Source organism: Merops nubicus, unplaced genomic scaffold (assembly GCF_000691845.1).
Source record: "Merops nubicus isolate BGI_N331 unplaced genomic scaffold, ASM69184v1 scaffold33921, whole genome shotgun sequence".
Lineage (NCBI taxonomy): Eukaryota > Metazoa > Chordata > Aves > Coraciiformes > Meropidae > Merops > Merops nubicus.
Genome location: NW_008588193.1, coordinates 1 through 23015, shown reverse-complemented (window position 1 = coordinate 23015; position 23015 = coordinate 1). Strand labels below are relative to the sequence as shown.

At 39.4% G+C, this 23015-nt stretch overlaps 1 protein-coding gene across 1 annotated transcript in view; it reads left to right on the top strand.

Annotated features, from left to right (window-relative positions):
• LOC103781482 (angiopoietin-1 receptor-like) overlaps nt 1-22756 on the top strand; it is a 39983-nt gene extending 17227 nt beyond the window's left edge. Inside the window, 10 exon segments of the mRNA XM_008949201.1 lie at nt 8591-8902; nt 13957-14067; nt 16624-16776; nt 17959-18090; nt 19607-19747; nt 20455-20583; nt 21610-21764; nt 22032-22144; nt 22146-22165; nt 22536-22756. Of these exon segments, the coding sequence (XP_008947449.1) occupies nt 8591-8902; nt 13957-14067; nt 16624-16776; nt 17959-18090; nt 19607-19747; nt 20455-20583; nt 21610-21764; nt 22032-22144; nt 22146-22165; nt 22536-22756 (1487 nt within the window).
• The last annotated feature ends 259 nt before the right edge of the window (nt 22757-23015 follow it).

Below are 23015 nucleotides of genomic sequence, written 5' to 3'. Positions count from 1 at the left end.
AGGAATGACATTCCCCGAGCAGGGGAGGCTTTACACTCAGCACAGTGAACTGGCTTAACCTTGGCCCTGATGATCGTGGGCTTCTCTGGGTGTGTTGCTGGGTAGGCACAAAATCTACTCCACCCATTTCCAAGGTGAAGACCCTCAGTTTGTTTCCCATTACAAAACATGGCCTTTGATTTAATGTCTTGGGGTTTTTTTAATAACAGTACTACATCTACAGCTCGAGCTAAAGATCTGATTTGGACAGTAACGTTTGACATACACACAAATGCTCACTTCTGTACTGCATATATGGTCACTGCTTGCCATAGCAAATGCTCAGTTAAAATGGCAAGGGATTGAATTTAGTCCTGTTGGGGTTCTTGAAATTAGACTGAGCCTCACCACACCTTTTTCTATTGGTTGATTCAACTCCAGCTGATATTTTGTAGAATCAAAAGGATCCTAGAATCCATCCAGTTTCACACTCCAATGTTGTGGCTAGGTACACTCTGTTAAGTCGTGACCAAAGAAGACCTGCAGACTCACCCATTCCCTTGGAAGGAACTGGACAAAGGAGAACAAAGCAAGGAATGAGTGTCAGAACTTGCCTTTTTCCTCTTAACATCCTCAGATGGTCTGGAAATCTGCTTGCAGCTTCTCACAGTGGGCTAACTGTCAGAAGGGTTTGTGTGTGAGCCTTACTTTAGCGAGATGGCCATGAGGAGTAATAGATTTGTGGAAACCAACAACAATCACAGCCTGTTTGAAACACATCTCACTATTTTTGCCAGGAAAAAAAATGCATTGTCAAATGTCTCCATCCTTCAAGACAGACAGAATTTTCTGTGCTATAGCTTTGCTCTACCAATAATCTTAGATCCAGGGGACTTCTAAAAATACTGAAATTTTTGTGTGTGTGATTTAGCTGGTGGACCCATATATGGTAAAAGACACAAAAGGTTGTATCAGCCTTTTAAGAAAGCATAACAAGGGAGGAAACAGTGCAGTGGCATTCAGTGATAGATCTCTATCATCACTGTTGGTGGCTGTGTTTTCTTTGGGATCAGCAGTTGTTTTGAAAAAGCCCATAAATTGTATATATTCTCATTATTATGTGACTCATTTACATATTTAGAAAGTTAAGTAGCCTTTGACATACATGAACAGGCTCACAAGCACCGCTACAGTGCTGTAGGTTTTTAAAAATGGTAATAAATCATAATTTTTTGTTAGAGTGGAAAGTTCTAATAATTCTGTTTCAAGACTTGTTTTTCCCTTGTGAAGTTTAGCTTAATGTAAAAAAAAAAAAAACAACTGTATTACCCTCTGGTTAATACATGCCTGTGACTGTGAACACAAATGTCATTCTTCCCATAATTAAAGGGAGTAGGCCTGTGCAAGTATCTTCAAGTATGCAAGTATGCTGCTATCAGGCCAAAATAAATGGCACCTGAACAATCTGTCCTATGGCTGCAGTGCTGGGATTCTGAGCCTCCCACAGCCAAATCAGTGGAGACAAACCATGTTTGAGCTTTTAACTCAGATATTTCAAAAATATGCTGTCTAGACACTACCTAGAGAGACAACCTTTCAGACACCTGAATTATCAACTACTGATGTAAATTACCAGAGAAATTTAAAAAACTGATTTAATTCCTTGCTGCTGATTGATCAGTGAGACCCAGCAATTGCATCTGCCTTCTACACTGGGTTATTTACCTAGAGTGAACAGAGGGTGTCTTTTTTCATGAGTCTGAAATTTTCATGGAATATAAACTTTTCTTGAGATGTTACCTTCATCTAATCCAGGAATGATGGGCCTGCCACAGGGATCACTGATTAAATCTCTGATCTTCTGAATGCTGGTACTTCAGTACAGTTCTGTTGGGACGACCATGGCTACAAAATTGGTGGATCTGTCTTCTGGGAGAAAGAGAGCTATTCTGTTATAGTTACATTGTTGGCCATATGCTTGCAAACCAAAAAGTTCCAGCTGTGATCTAATTAATGACTCCATGATTCTGCAGCTGGAAGCCAAACCCAACCACTTCGGCCCATGCAGGAAGCTCTGTGCACCTACCATAAACTGAATTACAAAAGCAGGGTTATTCTCTCCAGTTCTTTTAATTTTAGCTTTAGAGGTTGCTGTTGGTGTGTGCTTGGTTCAGACCTCGTGCAGCCTGTGTTCCCAGGGGCTGTTTAAGCAGCTGGAAATAGGCAGGAGTGGAAAGGTTTTGCATCAGACACGGAGGAATCGAATCTAAAAGTGCGAAATGAAATCACGCCACACTCACAAGTGTTAACATATGCTGTTGTTGTAGGTACATATTTCATACACATGTACATTAGATTGTTTGGGTATTTAGTAATAATTAAGATAGCTGGATGTACTGCATTTTTGCTTAAATTTCATTTCAGGAAAAAAACCCTGAAGTTGTAACATTTTGCAGAGATGGTCTGATACACACAGGAATTTAATCTGGAAGGTTTTAGGTGGAGAGGAGGAAGCATAGAAGTCAGAGGAACTGGCTGCAGCTGAGCAACTGGCTTTAGTACCGGGGCAATGAGGAGCTCACAGTGAGAATTGCCTGGACTGGAAATTACTGGTGTCTGTTTCGGTTATGTAGACTTGAACCTGTTTGGTCCAGACCCATCCCTTAAACACACAAAAACCCTGTTCAGATTTTCATGTAAGGCAAAGAAGTCATTGTGGTGCCAAGGGTGTTGGCTAGGCCCAGAAGAAATAAAGAAAAAATGGGTGCAGTTACCACTTGTGTGAGACAGGTGTATAGTTCCATGGTCTGCTCCCACTGTGAAACAAGATCTGTTTGGGATTGAAGGGTTGAAACACTTGGACAGATTGCAACAAAGAACTGTCTTCCAAAGACAATATCTACCCTGTGCTAGTGGTAAGATTGTATTTAGGGTGTTATTCCACTACGGTTTCAGTGGAGACACACAGCAAAGAACCAGCCCATATACGAACAGGAAACTTTCCTGTAAGGAGTTTAAAATGATGATTGTTTTTTAGGGTACCAGTTTGATGACTGTTCTCCAGCTAACACCCAAACTAAAAGCATGCACTAATAATGTTAAACAATAGTCATATCATAAAGAAGTGAAAAAAGCCACTGAAATACATTTTGTGATTCATCACTAGGAAATGCAAACACTTTTAGTGTGTGAAGATATTAGGCACTTACTAAGTTCTAAAAGGATTTTTGAAAGACAGATTCACAAATGACATTTCTATATTTAAGGGTAATATATGTAAACTTTCTGCTTCAAGGCTGTTATTTTGTTCGCCTCGTATTTATTTATGTTTTGCACTGTGTCAGCCTGTCTAATGAAGTGGCTTGGTTACTTTCCCCATTGGAGTGTAATTTTCTCTTATATTATTCTTTGGCTGTACATCGCAGGTCTTCAACTTGCCTCATTAGTCACAAACTGTGCTCAGCACCAGAAACATATCCCATACTCCACTCAGAAAAACCAGTAAGTGGCACAGTGAGGGTACACTTCTACACGGCCAAGAGCATAATAAAGTATAGTATGTCCACCCAGTAATATGGGCCAATATAACCTGTGAATACTAATTGATTACCTATGTTCTTTTGCATGATTCAGCTTTCACGTGCACACCAACAACATACAGTATACACATACAGTAGACACAGTAACTTCATAGTGCAACTTACAACGACCACCCTAGTTATGGGCATATTTATTCTTTCTTCCAAGTACTTTCTGTATGTTAGTTCCCATATTTGGCTGGCTGAAAATCCAACCAGATGTAGCTGAACTGCAAGTCTGTCCTATGTAAGCTTTCCTACATTCCTCATCCTTTTTCAGTGTTACCTTGCACATTGGGAGCTGGTTGTTCAACAACCAATTTCTGCTGATATGTTGTTTTCTGCTTTACCTGTTTATGGTCAACCAGGCCTAAGGAAAACCCATGAGAAACTGTCTTTCTGCATTATGGTTACTTATATGTACATTTTTAGGCATCCTCACTGGGAAACACCAAACCAAGCTGCACTTGTGTTTCTTTTCTAGCTTTTTCATCCTAAATGATTGTTTTGATAGGCTGTGAAACAACTGAAATGTAGAGGAAAAAAATATACTAAGTTTTACAAGAAGCCAGCTGCATTTTTTTTCAACTGGTCCAGGTGCACCCAAAGGACCATAAGAAGCCATCAGCCCTAGTAGCTTTGCCAGACTCTTTTATTATTCACACTTCTGCTCAGGTCTTCCTACTACTGCTAGGTACCAAAATGATCAGTCACTAATTTAATACCTTTCCTCCACAAATAATGCCCTATTTCTAAGGGCAAGAAGTCCTAGTACCGAAGCTGTGAGCTGTCCCACAGCTGCCCAGTAACATCAGGTAAGATATAAACAGTCAGATTCTTCCCATGGACAACAAGAAAGATTTTACTGGAAAACCTGAATTTTTGCTCATTTATGAGGTGTTTTCCAGCAGCATTTTTGTCTCTTAATTTTTTTTCTCCCCTCCTGCTGCTGCTGACTGGCAGAGGATCATAAAACAGTCTGGGTAATAATAATTTCAACTTCATTTTCCTGTGGAGCAGAAAGCTGTCAGTGGCAGAGGAGAACCTGACTCACTGGGAGATACTACCTGAGCTGCTGCTATCTTTGCATGCCAGGTGAATTTTCCAGGACATTAAGAAACTACTGAACCCATAAAATGAATATGTGTTTTCAAGGCCCACCCACCCCACCCCACCTCGGCCCCTCCAATTAGTTACTTCTTTACAGAATGAACAAAAAACCCTCAAGATTGTTAAGAGTAATGTTGAGTGCACAGAGAAAAAGGAAATAAAGATCACCTAATTCTGGTACAATATTTGTTCCACTCTCCACACAAAATAATCCCCAAACAGTTAATAGTTTTGGTTAGTTCCTCACTAGCTTTAATGCTAATGTGCATTCACATTCCCTCTCTTTATTCTATCACTAAGTAAGGAGTACTATTTTTCTTCTCTTTTAAGGTAGAGAAGACATGAGGATTGTGTTTGTATTTTGTTAACTTCTTCATATTTTATTTGCATCAATTCCATCCTGATTATCTTTCAAGCTTGCTAACTAGTTAATTTTTTTAAAATGTCAATGTAATTTGGATTTGTAAATTTTTAAATATTTATTTCCTTCCACTACTACTCAGTGTTAATTAACAGCTAAAAACAGTAGTTGGAACATTGCATTCCTGGTACACCTTATGGACTGGTAATGAAATATGTGTCTGGGGGCAGTGGGGCACACTTATCCTTGTCCTTGTTGAAGCTGACCACCCAGGCTGTGTGCCGTGGTAGAAGAGTGATAACCACTCCACAGCACTGAACACTTTTCCAGTTAACAGGCAACTTTGCAAAGGCCTTACATTAGGTAGAAATCATCTTGAATCCCTCTATTTTCTTGGGGACCAGACACAGGCTGACAGCATAAATCTGGAATTATTTGGGCAGGCACTTTCTGAGGTGAAAGGACAAATCATAACACTTTTCTGTTCTTGTAAGACCTGTTGTGTGTACTCATCTATGTTATTAAAGTAACTCAGCTCGAGATTGTCACATTGTTTTATTTACAAACTAGTGTCTAGCATGAATTCGGATCTAGAGAAGTGGTTTTAAACTCTTATCAGAGACTTTCTTGCTCTTTGAGCAGGCCTGTGTCTGGGATGTGTTTCAGGGAATTTCTGAGAACTGTTTCTTCCAGCTGGTTCTGTCTGAATCTTGCTGGTGCACGAAACCCCTGATGACTCCCTGCCTGAAAGAATGACATTGTGGTAGGGAATGAGAACACACAGAGGCTGCAGGGACAGTGTGATACACCTTATTGTCTGGTCTGCACAATTTCCCCAGGCAAACGTGTACTAGAAAAGCTGTGAAAGACAGCCAAGTATCACCTAGTGGGAGACAGCATAGTCCTGCAGTTCAGACTGGGCCAAGAAGAACTGCAAAGGTCTCCCTGCATTCATTTTGCCATCTGGGCTAGGATGGGTGTGCTATTACTTAAAACTGTGGGTTTAGAGGATGACATTTTCTCAGTGCTGCAACAAAGCCCTGCACCAGAATGAGCCTGTATCATAAACACAAGGCAATGAATCTTATCATCCTTCTGCAAGTGCCCCGTCTTCTCAGAATCTATTTACATACACAGCAAATTACCTTCCTGATAAGGTCAGTTCTTCAAGGACCACATAGGAGCCAAAGGACTTCTTCAAGAAAGCACAGATTGTCACTGGTACACAGATAAGCTGTTTCCTGTCAGTATTTTTTGTGTTTATCTCAGAGAGCTAAATCTTGTTGTCTTTATTTGGTCCTTACATATTCAAAATCTTCATTAAACATCAAGGGTAGGTTTTGCCTAAATTTTGCCAGACTAGGTATAGTCCTTTTTAGCGAGAGCACTATCAATCCACCAGTGGCTATATTTTGATTCATCTGGAATAGTCACAGCTGTAAATAAGCAATATGCCTGAGCTATGATTGTTCTACATTTTGATTACAGGTTTTGTAGCATGACAAAGAAAGGGAAAAGTATGCAGTAAATGCCTCGAATCAGGCAAGATTTTTGTTTTGCTGTGGTTTGCATAGGTATTAAAAGCAACATGAAAGCTAGTTCTCAAAAGTCAGATTTCTACTACTTTTTCTCAGCTAAGTAGAAGGTTGAGATACAGCAGGGGAAAGTGGTGTTATTTTCAACTTTCAGTCTAGGCTGGAAGTCAGAGGATTGGAGAAATGCTAGATAAGTGGAACTGGAGCCCTGGCTGAGCAGTTATCCTCTGAAAGACCCCAGCAGCTTGTGCCCATACCTCTGCATTGGAAAAACAGTTGCAGCTCTTTGCTGTGTGGATGCCAGGCAGATGTCACAAAGTTTGGATCCAGATTTGATTCCAAGTTTTGCAAATCAGAAATTAGGATCCTGCACTTTATTATTTTAAGAAGATCTCTACTTGGTATGTGATCCTTGCTGATATAAACTGAAGCCCTTAGCTTGTTGGTGACAGTTGAATTACATCTGCCTTCAGATGATGCATCAGGTCTGTAGTAAGAGAACAAATGTTTTTCACATGAAAGTAAAATGTTTAGATAAATGCCCTTTAAAATGAATGCACAAGTCTGGCCTCATTCCTGTCACACACTTCTTTAGCTTTGTTTAAAGGATTTTTTTTTTAACCTGCAGCAGGATGACCTGCACCTTCATGCAGTATTTACTTTAATGGCCATTGCATCCTTTCCAGAAGGTTTGATTTCTCCATTATGTAACTACAAGTTATCTGGGCTGGCACATTAAAGGGTGGTAACTGTGGAAGACTGGCTGGGTGTGGTGAGTGTCAGTGTGTTGTCAAGATACTTCAGTCCCCAGAGAGGCTGCTGGCATTGAAAGCCGAGGAGGACCTCCTCCCTTGGCTCCCAGCACCACAGAGACACACGCAAAGGCTGCAGTCAGCACTAAGACCTTTTGACCTCCCTTATCTAAGACTATATTCCTTCCTTCCAGTCAGAGAAACATTTGGAAGCAGAGTGGCACTGAATATTTGGTTTCTCTGTGAACATACAGAATATACTTATACCCAAAGAAGGAAAATAGATGTGATGAATAAAAGAAATAAAATATTCTTCCTGTTACAGCTGGGAAAAAAAAAAAAAAAAAAAAAAAAAAGTTAGTTTCCCTCCTCCTTACCCTGAATTTCAAAGGCAAAGGGAAACGCCTGTTATTTGCAAATTGCTGATTATAGGAGAGCTGTATTTCCCTCCTGCTATGCACATTTGAACAAATAAATCTGCAGCACACTGCCAGGGACTGTTTTAATCAGGCTTGTGTCTATCATTTTCAAAGAAGGTCCATCCCCCTCTATTTCTGGCAGTTCTATTGATCAAAGGGAACAACTTTGATTGATTTAAGCCTAACCTCATAAAAAATGGCTTTATTAATACTGCCAACTTGCTCTTTGTTTTTGAGGAAGATTCTTTGTGTCATAGTTCTTGCTGCTGTCTGTGAGGGCTTTGAATGGCTAACACATGAATCACTAGGAAAACATTAATCCAGAGTCATAAAACAGCTGAAAAAAAAAAATACTCCAAGTGTTCAAAGTACTAACAATTCCTATAACTGCAAGAAGTATCTGCTTTACAATACAATTTGTATTCTTTACATACAATTAACCTGTATTAAATCCCTGTAAAGAAACATTATTAAACTCACAACCTATGATCTACTGACCCTATTACCAACAAAGCACCATACTTGGGGCATTTATGCACATGCCTATCCAAAGTTCTACCTGCTTCTGCAACCCATGGTTTATCCTGGGCTCCTGCAACAGCTCTTGGAAGAAGTTCCACAAGCATGCAAGGCTTGCTTCCTCTTCTGAGAAGAAGGGACTCCTTCTGTCCATGAGATGAAAAGTAAACCGTGAAGTCAGTGTAGGAGAACAGTTAATCTGCAGTCTTCCTATTGTGCACAAAAGCTGTGCAAGACACCAGCCAGAGAAACCATGAAAAAGCTTATCTGGTGATTTGATTTGCCACATACCAAAACTCTGCAGTAAAATTTTTTCACTTGCTGCTTTTCCACTTAGGTAAAGTGGAAGCAGCACTGGACCTCATACTGATCAATTCATTCCCTCTGGTGGGCAACTCCGAGACGTCGCTCATCTGTATCACCTCCAAGTGGCGCTCCCGTGAGTCCATCACCATCGACCGAGACCAGGAGGATGTGGCAAACCAGCACCGGGAGCCACTGGAGGTCAGCGAGGATTCAAAGAGAGCAACGGCCAAAACAGTGGTGTGGAAGAGGGAGCAGGCCAGCGAAACTATCGGAGCATATTACTGTGAAGGAAAACTCAAGGATGAGGTGACAAGGATACACACCATGAAGATGCCACTGGGAGGTACTGTATGGTGGTCAGATCTGAATTTTGCATGTCACTGCTTGCAGACTGTCTGGCACAAGTGGGAGCTGCTAGTCTTTAGCCTGTGGAAGTTAGACATCTGTAGGTATTCTGCCTGTATCTGGCTACTGCCAGGACCGCAAAGTAAGGTGGCAAATAAGGTAAGCACTGGCCTCACTGACCCTATGAAATATCACACACAGTTACTCCTGCTCTGGGCTTTTCACATCATTGATTTCTACACATACTTCCATTTTAAAGTCTTCACAGGTCTGAGATGTAGATACCTAAAAATGACTCTTTTTTTTTTTTTTTTTTTTTTTTTTTTTTAATAAATAGGCAACCTGAGCCTAGAAAAGCCTTGCCTAAGGTTCAGTAAAACTAAGGTCAGCAACATTGGATCTACAAAGTCTGTGTCAATATGGGGAAAAAAAAAAAATAAATCAAAAAATCAAAAACACCAACAGCAACTGAACTCAACACTGGAGAGAAACTTTAGAGAAGTTTCCCAAAATCTAAGAATTTTGTTCACAGAAGTCCACTATGAATTTCACTATTGACTTGGTTTGGGTTTTAAGGCTATGCACAGTAGAAAAAGTAAATATAGTAAATAAAGCAGGGAGATGGAGGGGTAAGAAGGTGGGATTTCCAAGGTCCAGCAGTCTAACCATTAAATTAAATTTTCTTATGTGCAAATTTTGCTATACCTCATTAGACTTCTGGGACAAATTCCAAAGCAGAGATCACCATAAATTACCAAAGAGTGCAAGCAAATTTGGCTAGTTTTCTGCAGCAAATCGAGTTTTCAAAACTTCAACTGATTTTTAGTTGACTTCACTGTATTGCTAAAGCTTTGTGCCATGACAGCTGGTCTGTGAAGAGTCGACACTTAATCTTTCTTTATAACGTTTTAGTAAGAGCAGTTATAACTGTTTGTATCTCTTGAAATCATATAGCAAATTTAGAAAAAGAGGGTTTTAACTTTTCCCAGCTACCGCTAGTGTCTATTTATTTATTTTAGTATGGGAATGTTAGAAGTGAGGTGAGCAGGACAAGTGCACCTTCCTTTGGCACATGTTTTCTCTGACCAAACGTGGTCTTTAGAGGGTTGGACTGGTAACCAAGAAAGCTCTGTAGATGCAGGGTGACAACTCCACGGTTTCAAAGGAGGCTGCAATAAGGAGAAGATAACAGGCTCTGGAAAGTCAGTATGACCCTGCTGTAGCAGAATGCCAGTGAGCTGAGTACATCTGGCTGTCATGTAGAACAATCTCTGTGGGTGGAAGAATGTCTGAATCAATTATTTTTTTAGGCTTTGTATCTGTGGACCTAGGAACAGAGAATTTAAAGGAATCAAAATTTGAGAGCTGCCTATGTGACAGAAGTTGTTCTAACTAGAAATAATACAACATTCACACTAGCATTAGGTAGGTTTCTTTGAATAATTCTGGGGTTGAATCCATTTCACTGATTTTTCTCTGTAAAAGCTTTCACTGACAAAATTTGAACTTGCAACTCATCAGTGAATTCTAATCAGGCTAGGTGGGTGAGAAAGAGGCACAGCACAAGTTCTCAAAGCTATTAAAGTGCACAGAATGAGGAAGAAGAGGTCAGTGAGGGACTGTGAGGTTTGGCAAACCATCTGTAGTTGGAAAACAGGACTTTTTGCCCTTTACTGTTGCCTGAATAATTTTTAAAGGCAGAAAGTGTTTTTCAACAGCAAAAATTGAGCAAGAGTTGAGAAGCGCAGTTTCTCATTGAGGACACAAAAGGCTCAGGCAGGAGCAGCATTTCTGAAAATTCAGCCACTGTTCTGCAGCCTGAGGGAAAGAAGCTGCTGAAATACTCACTAAGCATGAATCATTTGGGTAGCCCCACTGACTTTAGCGCAAACTGTCATCTGTCTGATTATGTACCTACTACCAGATACGCAGATGCAGTGAAGAGATTTGCTATGTTATACAGAAGATAAGATAACCTGTTCATTTTCCTATTTTGCTCTATATGTGTGCCATTCCGAAAGCAACCAAACCATTATCCTGAATTCTTTGTATTGTAGCATCATAGTAACATGTGTAATACTCATACATGCAGTGGGATGGAACAGATTATGTTTTATATACGTATGGAGAGTAACACTTATTCTGAACACAGCACACATATCTAGAATAGAACACTACGTAGCCTATTCTGCATCCAATCAAATATCATCTATGAAATTTCTCTGCACAATAAGTGTGTATATACAAATGAGTATCCACCAACAGAAACTCTCTAGGTGGGGCAGAGGGACAATGGAAATGCCAGCAACAGGGTGTTACAGCACTTGCCCTGCAACTCTGTTCATTATGTCTCTATAAGGAGTTGGCACACTTGAGATGTGAAATCATGAAATACAACTCACAATCTAAAAATACATTAAGGAACTGAGCCCACCAGGGAGTGTGTTCCTTTCCATTGCAACAATACACTAAAAAAAAAAAAAAAAAAGCCTTGCAGTTAAGCTAAGCAACATGCAAAGAAAAGAAAATGGGAATACAAAAGTTTAGTATCTTGTTAGAACAATTACTAATGCCTCAATAAACTGGGTCCAAAAAATGCTTCAGCTAATTCACTTGGGATTATTTGTAACTAGCAATTCATTTTGGGGAAAGCTGTTCAATTCTGTTTTCCTAAATAGATCAAGATTTTCACCACGCATTTGTTATTCATAAATAACTTGTAACTTGGGAGCTGACAGTAAGCTGGGACTGCTTTCAGTTTTTGTTTGCCTGTTTTTAATGGGAACTTATTTCATTATTCTGTATTAGAATTCTCTGATTCTCTAAGAGGCACGTTCAGATACCTGTGCTTAGGTAACATGGCAAATCCTCAATAGATTCCCATGCATGTGCTTAATAGCACCCAGGAAAAGTCCTGCTCAAATCAGGACAAAAACTGGACAGCACTTAGAAAGGACTGAATACATACGACAGCAGCTCAGACCATAAACACTAGAACTGCACAGGGGATGGAAATTCCATTCTGCAAAGAACTGGCAGTTTTCAATACTTGTCTTAGTTCCAGTCAGAAATAAAACATTACAATCTGAAAATCCTCAAGGAGATAGAATTCTGAGAGAGGGTTTGGCTTGGACTGATAAAAGCATCTTAAGTTTTACTCAAATTTTATTTCTTTAATTTTACATCACATAACACAAACATTTTTATTTTTAATTAAAATGTCATTCTGAAGTGGAAGTATTAAAATGTTCTTTCCTTAAATTTTTCAAGAATACCACCGTTTTTCCCCCTTGGATTTTACAAATAATATTGTGGAGGTACTAACACATTTTCAGCCTTATACAAACTTTGATGTAGGATCTACCTGCTTGATTTTTGTAGCTCTGTTTCACGCATAATATAGTATAAATATTTCTGATCTTACCTCTGTGTATTTCCTTGTCACTGGATCTCAGCCACAAATTCCAAATTTGTTTTCTGCATTGGTATGAACTAAGGTATGCTTTATTGACCATTTCTGAAAATGAAATAAATGTGACTTTAATACAACTGGCAACTGTGCAAATGCAGAGCTGACTAGAAGCATGCTCGACTCTTTAAGGATGGCTCCCAGGTGGGTCTTTCTGTCAGGAAGGTCCCACTCTCATTGCTGGTGAGGCAGGTGGCAGCAGGACTGGGCTCCCAGAAGCTGAACAAAAACAACGTGCAGGATAGACTCACCCAAGAGGAACTTGCACAGGGGGGATTCTAAGACTAAATAGCCTAAAAACAAACAACTAACTAAATAAATAGAGAGATAAATAATGAAACAGGAGTGGTGAAAGTCAACGCCTTACTCACCCAGGTGCTCTAAAAGAGAAAGTATAAATGTGTAATATCCTCACTCAGATGAAAAGCTGAATAGTTTGGAAGTTAACTTTGCCTAATTTTAGAGGAGCTTCTGTCCTTTTTTTTTGGCACACAACACATCAATGACAGTATGACATAAAACCTCAGAGCTACAAATGGTCAGAAAACCTGAATTTGTCCTCAAAAAACCTTCACGGCTTTCCCTTGGTACATTCCAACTAAACGAAAGGAAGTGTCCTTAACTTCTAACTTTTTTCAAAGTAATATTGAATTTAAAATTCTAATTCCACTGGTTTCAAAAAGTACTATTTCTTGAGATTTTTCTGTCCCTTCCTCAATTATCTTCTGATCTTTTTTCCACTAGTAGTGATAAGCAAAAGGCAAAACTTCGCTGAAAATCCCTCTGAATACTACCTTCTTCTTTTTCTTAAATCAGGAACTACAAATGAACATATAAAAGTACTTTTCTGCTTACGCAGGAAAATTACTTTCCATTTCTGAACTGGAGAATTGAAAAATAACACCAATCAAGACAGTTCATCCCACATAATTTTTATTTTAATTAAGCCACATTTTCAGATGAAAATATTTTAGTAGAAGTACTACTGTGTGTGAATACACTTTTTTCTTTTGTTCCTAGTGAAAACAAACACTCAGTATTTATAGAGAGCCTGGTGAAATAGCACAAGCACAGACTACTCTACCTTACCACATCTCTCCCAGACCCTCCAGGACTGAGGTCACCTGAACTATCGTGATAGTTCTGCATGACAAAACTTAAACAGAAGAGAAGAAGTCACTGAGGGTGTTTGTTTGCCAATGACAGCTTGTTCTCTACTTTATACAGTCTGCTTTAAAAATGTCTCAAAGGCTGAACAAACGTGAGAAAGTGTTTTAGAGACAGTTGGAGCTCTTGCTTAGGAAGTGTTTCCAGTTACTGAGCCAAAATCCAATTTTTTTTTTTTTTTTTGTATAATTTCACACCCAAGGTCAGTCTGTTGTTTCAGTGTTTGGGTGAGTCCTCAATATTTGTCAAAACATAGAGCTGAGGTTGACTATTCAGTGTGTGCTCTAAAGAAATCTAAACATCAAAATCTGAGTCAGGGTCATGCTGTAAACCATTCTCAGCTTTCAGCCCAGAGACTAGATAGAGACAGTAACTGCTGCTCTTTATCCTACATTTCTGTCCTGTTCTGTTTTCAGCCTCATTCCACCCGGTGGCATTAACTGTTACAGCAAATAAGGGAGAGCATGTCAATATTTCCTTCATCAGAATGGCAGCAAAAGAGGAAGATGCAGTGATCTACAAAAATGGTAATTAACCTTTCTCTCTTGTCTTTTCTCTTCCTTCCATCATTGTCCTAGTCAAGTGCCACATAACTTTTAAAGTCATTGCTGATGGTACCCATACTGTGCAGCTGGAACAGATAAAATTCCTCACACATTTAATGTTCCCTGAATGAGCCATTGCCATATCCAACACATTGACCTGATCTGTCCCTCTTCTACTAGAATGCCAAATCCTCTGTTGATATGTTTGCTTTGTTTCTCATTTCCCTTTTTTTTTCCCTTCTATATTATCCTCTCATATGTTTTCCTGGCTGATTTTAACACCTTTTTTTTCTTTTCCTGTGTCAGTTTGAAGGCCTCATTACTGCATTGTTCTTTGTGTTTCTGCTGCTTCTCAAGCACACACCTTTCCTTCTTCAAATGCCTTTCAGAGGCCACTTAGCTTCTACAATACTTCTACAATACATCATAAGAAATTAAGCACTAGTAATCCACTATTAGAAAGGCAAAACTCTCAATAAAATCTAATCCTTATTTAACTCAACTAGAAAAAATCAGTCAAATTGTAAAATCTATGACAACGTCTTTTCAAACATGCCACCTAAATCTATCTACTGGCAGGTTAGCTTACAGTGAGGTACCAGGATACAGGGATTAAATAGAGCAGGATGAAGTAAGGAAATTTCAGGACACTGCAAAAGAAGGCATGAAGTGGGTCAGCCTTAACCCCAGCCACTGACTACTTGAAGTGCTTCTCTACAGGCTGAAAGAGAAAAATAACAAAAAGGTGTCTTTTAAAAAGGCAATATGCAAAGCAGAGTTTCATAAAGACCTGTTTCTTCACACTTCAGAGATTGATGGGAGTATCATCTGGTTAATGGTCATTCAGCATAAAAGCCTAAGTCACAAAACAAAAGAATGAACATGTAAACCCTAAGGAGAAGCAGATGACACAGAAAACACGAAAGGGCAGAGTTTTCCAGCTTCTGAGGGCCTCTGAGGGAACAAAACAATGCTCTGAGCAGCTTCAACCAGAGCTTGTAGGTGTAAGAAGCAGGGAACAAGATTATCATGGGTTTCAGGGGAAAGAGCAGACTTACTATAGCATGACTGAGGGGGACTGTGAGCATGTGTGAAATAATGGAATATTTAATAAAGAATCAAACAAGACAAAGGGAGGTTTCAAAGTGAATGGGAAATGAACAAGTGGGGGAAAATGTGTTGCAAAGCAGGTAAAAGGTGCCACTGGTCTGTCCAAGCTCTGCACTACAGTCGATCCAATATTATTAAACATTATTAAAATTATTCTTCAATGTAAGTGTGCTCTCTACCTGACATACATATGCATAATATGCTAGTGACCTTCAGGCCAGACGAGAAGGCACAACAGGCCTAACCCCCAGTGGCTGGAAACATATGCCAGGGGTCAAAGGGGCTTGTACATCTGGGGCCAGCAAACAAAGAGAACAAGTGTCTTAAGGCCAGTTACATCAGAGACCCATTTGCTTGTGCATGGGTATGTATGTGTGACACTAGTGAACTTCAAGCCAGGCTAACCGTTGAGTAGGACAAGAGGTCTGAGATCCAGCTATTAGAGAGGCTGCAGGTCCAGGCCAGCTAAGACCCAGTTTTGGTTGTGTGGGTGTATGAGGTCTGCCAGAAAGCCTGATTAAGCTGACAAGTGAGAATAGGATCAGGCTGTCTGGGTTGTTCACATGTGTGTGAGTCCTGTCTGCACAAGCAGTAAGCACACAGTTCTGCTGTGTGAATCTGTTGGTGGCTGACTTTGTCAGTACAGTGTGTGTGAGCCTGTGAATGTGTGTTTTGGTGATAGCTAGTGGGGCCTGGCATTAGCTGATTGCAGCAGCCTTGCTCTAAAAGACTGGAGTGGAAGGGCTTCCAGTGGTCCTGAGGTCCACTGGATGCAGCTTCTCTTTGACAGCAACCAATGTTCAAATGTTGTTACTTGATGATCCAGAGAGATGGAAGAAGACCAAATACTATTTTCTTATTTAGCAAGCATGTATGACCAACTACAGCAAACCTAAAATAACACAGATAAGCTCCCTTAGTGGAAAAAAAAAAAAAAAGGAGAGACAGAAACATGTTAAGTCTGGGAAGAAAACATAGATCTGTACTGTATTCTTCCTGCTTTCCTCTGCTATGTAAATATTTGTGCTACTCAGATTTAACAGGACCTGGCTGGCATTTGCTATTTAACTCCTTCCAGCCATTCTAGACTCCTTACTGATTGTCACCCTTGACTTCAGGAAGGGCCAAGAAACAAAATGAAGCTTTTTAACCACTAGACTCCTAGCAACACACCTGTAAAGCAATACTGAACACAAAGGTGTTTGTCCCACTCATGTATTAAACCTCTTCATCAGGCTTCCTTTTTAGTTGCACCTCTCCCATTATCAAAAACTAGTACAGCTGAGGAGCTGTCAGCAAATTCATAATTAATAAATAGATTCAGTTGCTTAGCTCATCCCAGCTGTCATTAGTCAGTATTCCATCCAAACTCACTTCTGTCTCTAAAGGGTGAGTGACTTCTGCCTGCTCTGTGTGTTCTTTCCCCAGGTTCCTTCATCCACTCGGTGCCACGGCATGAAGTGCCAGGGGAGCTGGAAGTCTCCTATCCTCACGTGCAGCCACAGGATGCAGGGGTTTACTCTGCCAGATATATAGGAGGAAACCTCTTTACTTCTGCTTACACAAGGCTTATTGTAAGACGTAAGTTCCATTAATGTGTGCTGATTGATCAATTGTTTGAAGCCATAATGAATCTGAAATGGAACTTATACGATGCCCAAATAAGGGCCAAAATCTTTCTTGGCATAAGCTGCCATCTGTTTATGTCAGAGGAAAATTTTTCCAAAAGATCTTTGGTGCAAGTTGGTACTGATTTAAGCAGCTGAGAGAGGAACAAGTTCAGATTTAGATTCTATTCAATGTAGTTATTCCCAGGACAGCTAGTTCTTTGCTCAGCATCTCAGCTTTTCAAATTTTTGGAGGAAGGCATGAAGGTCAGTTTCTGTGATGCAAGAAACTTTGTCACAAACTAAATACTGAAAAACTTTGAGTCCTCTCAGCTCCCAGTGATTTTAAAAGCAGTTCAAAGAATTTTGCATAGCATAGGGATAGATTAAGTATTTGAATGATGAAGTCATATATACTTGCTTAGAGTTTGAGCTCTGCTTCCATTAGATCAGTATCAGAACTTTCACTGGCAGGATTAATGGTAGTATCATCTTCTTAAATTATGAAGTGGGAAAGGAAATTGACAGACGTTAATACGGTCGATTGCTCTTAATCCATTTATTCCAGAAATAGGTCACCAGTTGATTCATTATTATTACAAAGACCCAGTGAAGACAGCAAAGATACAATGTGATGTGAAACTGGTCTAATGAACTTTCAAGAGAAACATTGTTACAGAAGAAAAAAGTGATGACTTGCCATATGCTGGTACAATTCCAGTGATGCCAAGCCTGGTCCTGCTGACTTACTACCCGTACAGCCAGCTCCATGAGAAGTCTGGACCTTTTGCAGGTCTCAGATCCCTCCTACAAGAACAGAAATCTTAAATACAACATCTTTTGTCAGCTTCCAAACCTACTCTTACAAACTAAAAAAATCTATCTCTAGTTTCAAAAAATTAAGACTTTTCCAGTTCCTTCCTTGAAGGTGTTATGTAGTATCGCTGTGTACCGTAAAGTGGTTCTGATCCAGAAATATCCACCTGCACAACCAAAAGGTTCCTTACATTTGGTCAGTTGGCTGGGGCTTTAGGAGATCCATATGGATCATATTTTTATCTGTTTTACTGATTGTCTTAATTAAAAAGAATTTTACTATTTGATTGGTTAATGAGTAATATGACAACAAATATGCCATTATATTTTTCCATAAAAGGATGTGAAGCTCAGAAATGGGGCCCTTCCTGTAGCTCCCACTGCCCTTCCTGCATGAACAATGGCATTTGTCATGAAGATACTGGGGAATGCATCTGTCCTCCAGGTTTTATGGGAAAAACATGTGAGAAAGGTAAGCAAATATTATCTTCACAGAGTGCTTCTGATTTGTTCTCAGTAGCAGAAGCTGGCAGATTATTGAAAGAAGCATCAAATGGAGCACTCTTAACTCTTTATAGCTACAGCATTTACAGCTGATGCTGGAGACAGGACAGTGGCTGGGCAAGATGAACCCTGAATGAACAATGAACAAGGCTGCTCTTGTAGTTGTGATTTGACTTCTCCCTCTCCTCCTAGTAGAGGTTATATGGCTAGCAAAGATGGGTATTTACAACTCCTCTCGATCAATATGCACTTGGACAGTGTGCTAGATAAACTTGCCTAGGCTCCGTTTCCCACAAGAGGATGGACCAGATAATCTTTTGAGGTCACTTCTAACCTGATCTGTTCTATGATTCCCCTGAAGTCAAAATGGTCAAAGCTACTGACCACCTGTTAAATGTATGGTAAGATAGGGGATTTTAAGGATGCACTGGCACTTGGAAATAAGTCTGTATGCTAGAGATCCCCTGGATACTTTTGAACAAGGTGCTAACATGCTCACAGGGTGATTTGTCTCTTTAGGAGCATATCAACAGATTATGTCTGTTCATGCATATCTGTGTCTGTGATGATTAGTTTGGATTCTGGAAGAATTACAGCAAGCATCACATTGCTCTGATGTTTTGTCTCTTTAGGAGCATATCAACAGATTATGTCTGTTCATGCATATCTGTGTCTGTGATGATTAGTTTGGATTCTGGAAGAATTACAGCAAGCATCACATTGCTCTGATGTTTTGTCTCTTTAGGAGCATATCAACAGATTATGTCTGTTCATGCATATCTGTGTCTGTGATGATTAGTTTGGATTCTGGAAGAATTACAGCAAGCATCACATTGCTCTGATGTTTTGTCTCTTTAGGAGCATATCAACAGATTATGTCTGTTCATGCATATCTGTGTCTGTGATGATTAGTTTGGATTCTGGAAGAATTACAGCAAGCATCACATTGCTCTGATGTGTCCAAGCAACTTTTGGGTTCAATGCTAAATATGTATCCTAATATTTTGACTTGAAGTGCTGCAAATACTAGAGCTAAGATATCGGAACAGTTGACATCTAAACCACTCTAGTGTAATGCTAATCTTAGTAGAAAAGCAAAACCTTGAGTTTGGCAGTGTCATATGCACTGACTTCTAAGAAGGATATTTTGTTTTCATGGCACTGTCCATTTTATATTTAAGAGACTTATAAAGAGGATTTGTTGCTGAAGCTCTGCCCCTCATATCCAAAGCTATGGGTGCTTTGCTGATGGATCCTCACATAGGAGAATATTTTGTTTGTTTCTGCTGCCTGAACTTAAGCATTAGTGCAACCATGGCTGAAGTTGTTACGGATGTTAATATATCTGGTATCTGAATGGTAAAAAATGCTATTTTTAATTTTAACTCACGTTCTCTGTTGTCCAAAGCTCTATCATTAGAAGCATCAGCCCTTTTGCAGACTTAATGATATTGGACTATTATTTCCCTCTCTCCCTTCAATAGCTTGTGGAGCCAATAAATTTGGCAAAACATGTGAAGAGAGCTGTAAAGAAAACTATGGCTGCAGAAACTATATGTTCTGTCTACCAGATCCATACGGTTGTTCTTGTGCCACAGGATGGATGGGACTTGAATGTGATAAAGGTATAGTAAAAAATATGAGGAATGATGGAGTGCTTAGTGTGCTGCATGTAGGAAATACAGAGAGGAGTAAAAGACAGGATTTTTTACATTCTATAAAAAAGGCATAATAAAAATTACCCATCTCAGGGCATCTGACATCTCATGTCAGATTCACAGGTCACAGTAAAGTTGAAAACTGTTCAAATTATTCTGCAAAACAGACATTCTACTGAGACATTAAAAATCTTCTAACAGCTGCAGCTCTGCTGTATTTCTACAAGTCAAACTGAACAATTTGGCACCAAGCACACATCCATTGTTGAGCAATAGTGAGTATAACCAGCCTTGTTCATTTCAATTAGACTGCAATCTCTTTGGGACATGAAGTACATCTTTATGAATATGTGCCATCTTCTTCAGTGGTGACATAAATCTAAGTCTTTCACCACTATCACAGTGTAAATGAAAAAAAAAAATGGAGATTGAAGAAGCTTCCACATTGACATCTAGTCTACAAATGACAGACATAGATACAAATGTGTTCTAAGCTGTTTTATGTTAGTGTGCTCTCAGGGTGCTCTGTGGGGGATTCAGTGCTAGTACATACGGTTTCAAACTTAACCCAACTGAGAGAACTAAATCCTGCTAGAAAATGAATGCATGAGATTGAAAACTAATGGAAGACATTTTCTAGTATCTTTGCACTAACTTGAAACATGCACTTGCAGAATGCAAACCTGGATTTTATGGCTCGGATTGCAAGCTCAAATGTAATTGTCACAATCGAGGAACATGTGACAGATTTAAAGGCTGTATCTGCTCCCCTGGATGGCATGGTCTGCAATGTGAAAAAGAAGGTAAAGCAAGGTAACACGGTAGTAAATGGATTTTCCCAGTGTAACTGAAACAGATCTTCATGCGGGTAAAGCATTACCACTCCAGGCTGGTATTCTTGCTCTGACAATTACATTTCAGGGGCCCAAGCACATCTGTACATCTTTATTGCAATACAGTGGTTTTAAGCCTGTGCCCCATATGCTGCATTTAGCAAGCTGGTATACTTCCATTTTATCTGATCCTACTTTCATTAGAGGCATATTTTCAAGCTTATCCCATCAGATTTTATCTTGATATCAATTGCTGGCAGAAGCTGCTCATCTTACTTGATCAGCTTTTGGATAGGCTCATGGTACTTACCACTACCTACTTCTTATTCATCTGCATACATTCCTATAATGTGTACCTCATGATCTGAAATTGATGACTGAAATATCAAGACAACCCCAGAGTTTAAAACAGCTCTTTTTCTCTGAGTTAAGAGTTAAGCTTACAAAGCTGAACATCTCTCACTTAGAATCTCCCTGGATTCAAAGTTTACACAGTGTTTTGTAAGATGCACTCAGCACCTATTATTTCTACTTGACAAATAAAATGAAAAATCCAGCGTTAACTTGTAAAAGGTTTCAAGTGCAAAAACTAGCAGGGGAGTAAGCCTGTGATCCAAAGCCATACTGTTGTGATCCGACTGCTCTCATAAACAGATAAAATGGAGAGCAAAGAGATACTGTATGTTCAATACAAAATGTGTGCGTGATTTTGCCATAGATAGGCTGTACTTAGAATGTCAGTCAGAAAGAGAGAGGAGGGGAGGAGAAAAGAAAGAAGGACAGACACAAGGCTTGTTCCTTCTCACATATTTACACTGATGTAGCAGTGCTGACTTCAGTAGATGTGATTCTTGCACATGCCCATGAGTGAAATGAGAACCAGACACCTGTGCTGCTTATGCTCGTTGTACACCTGAACATGGTTTGGTAGTACCTTCTTAAAGTTCTGTTTGAAGGTTGGCATAAAAATATCAATAAATCAATGAAATATTAAAGTATCTTCTGTTCTTTCACCTCAAATAGAAAACTTACTAGATCCTGTAGAACTTAATTCTGGCGTCGAGTTCAAGCCTTTTTGTATAGCAACTGGGATGCCACTTCCTAAATCTGAAGAATTTAAACTTTTCAAGCAAGATGGAACTGTCCTAAGGGTAGGCTCCTGATTAACTGCTTCCTATTATTTCTGATGTTTATGTTGACTTTAAATGTAGTTAATATACACTATGGTTTTCAAGCATAATATGAAGTTTTGATATTTTGAGATATGAGCACATATGAAACTATGGAACTGACCATTGCAGATGCTTTCTATTGATATCACTAAAGTCTGGATGAGTTCTTAAACTGTGAGAAAGTGTCATGAAAGTATTGCTAAATGCTCACGTTTTTCAGGCCCTGTATATCTTTTGTCATTTCAGCCTGCCCTAATTGTTACCAGTAATCGCTCTGAAGCCATGTTTACAATTAATCGAATCCAGCCCCGTGACACAGGAACCTGGGTCTGCAGTGTGCAGACAGTAGCAGGAATTTTTTTTTCAAGTCACAGTCAAAGGTAAAAGCACAAATCTCTTCTGATGTCTTTGCTTCTCTATTTTTAAGAGGGGCTTTATACTATAACACAGCAGAGCCAGTTGTTCCCTGCACTGCAGAAAAAAAAGTCTGAATAAATAAATAGTCAGAATACAAACAGAAATCCTTTATAACCAAGATATTAGTTATGTACATTGACAGAGAGGTTTAAAGAAAACTCATTTTAAAAAAAAAACAAACTCTAAACTGTCACCTTTAGAGCGTAAACTCTCTATCTACTTCATCCAAGTTTTGAAGAATGTCTCGCATTCTCCTGTAGATCTAGGAAGATATCAGAGTTTTGCTGATACAGGTGATTAAGAAGCTGGCTTAATACTTGCATTCTTGCTCAGTTCCTCCTGTACCACAGTATGCCCCAAGGCTGACAGACAGTGGACATAATTTTCTTGTAATTGACATCAATGCTGAGTTACATCTTGGAGATGGACCTGTTGTGTCAACAAAACTCCTGTACAAGCCAGCAAAACGGTATCAGTCCTGGATGTCTGTGGAAGGTAAGAGGAAGTTACTTAATTCCCTTAAACACAAACTTCAGCTGAGTGCTAAAACATAATATGGCGTCTGCTCTTGACTAGACTAAAAAAACTCTACAATGTGTAAAAGTTAAATCCTTTATGACTGGACATGTAACATTTTGTGTGCCACTGCATAGAATAATGTGGACGTGGTACAACAAGAGCAGTCATAAACATGTATATTCAGTTTTCAGTAACAATAAGGTTGCTCCCTCCTTCCCTGAGATAAACAGGACTCAGTGTTTGGCTTACCTGTTAAAAAATCCCATGGAAAGGGTTAGATATCTGGTTCCAAGC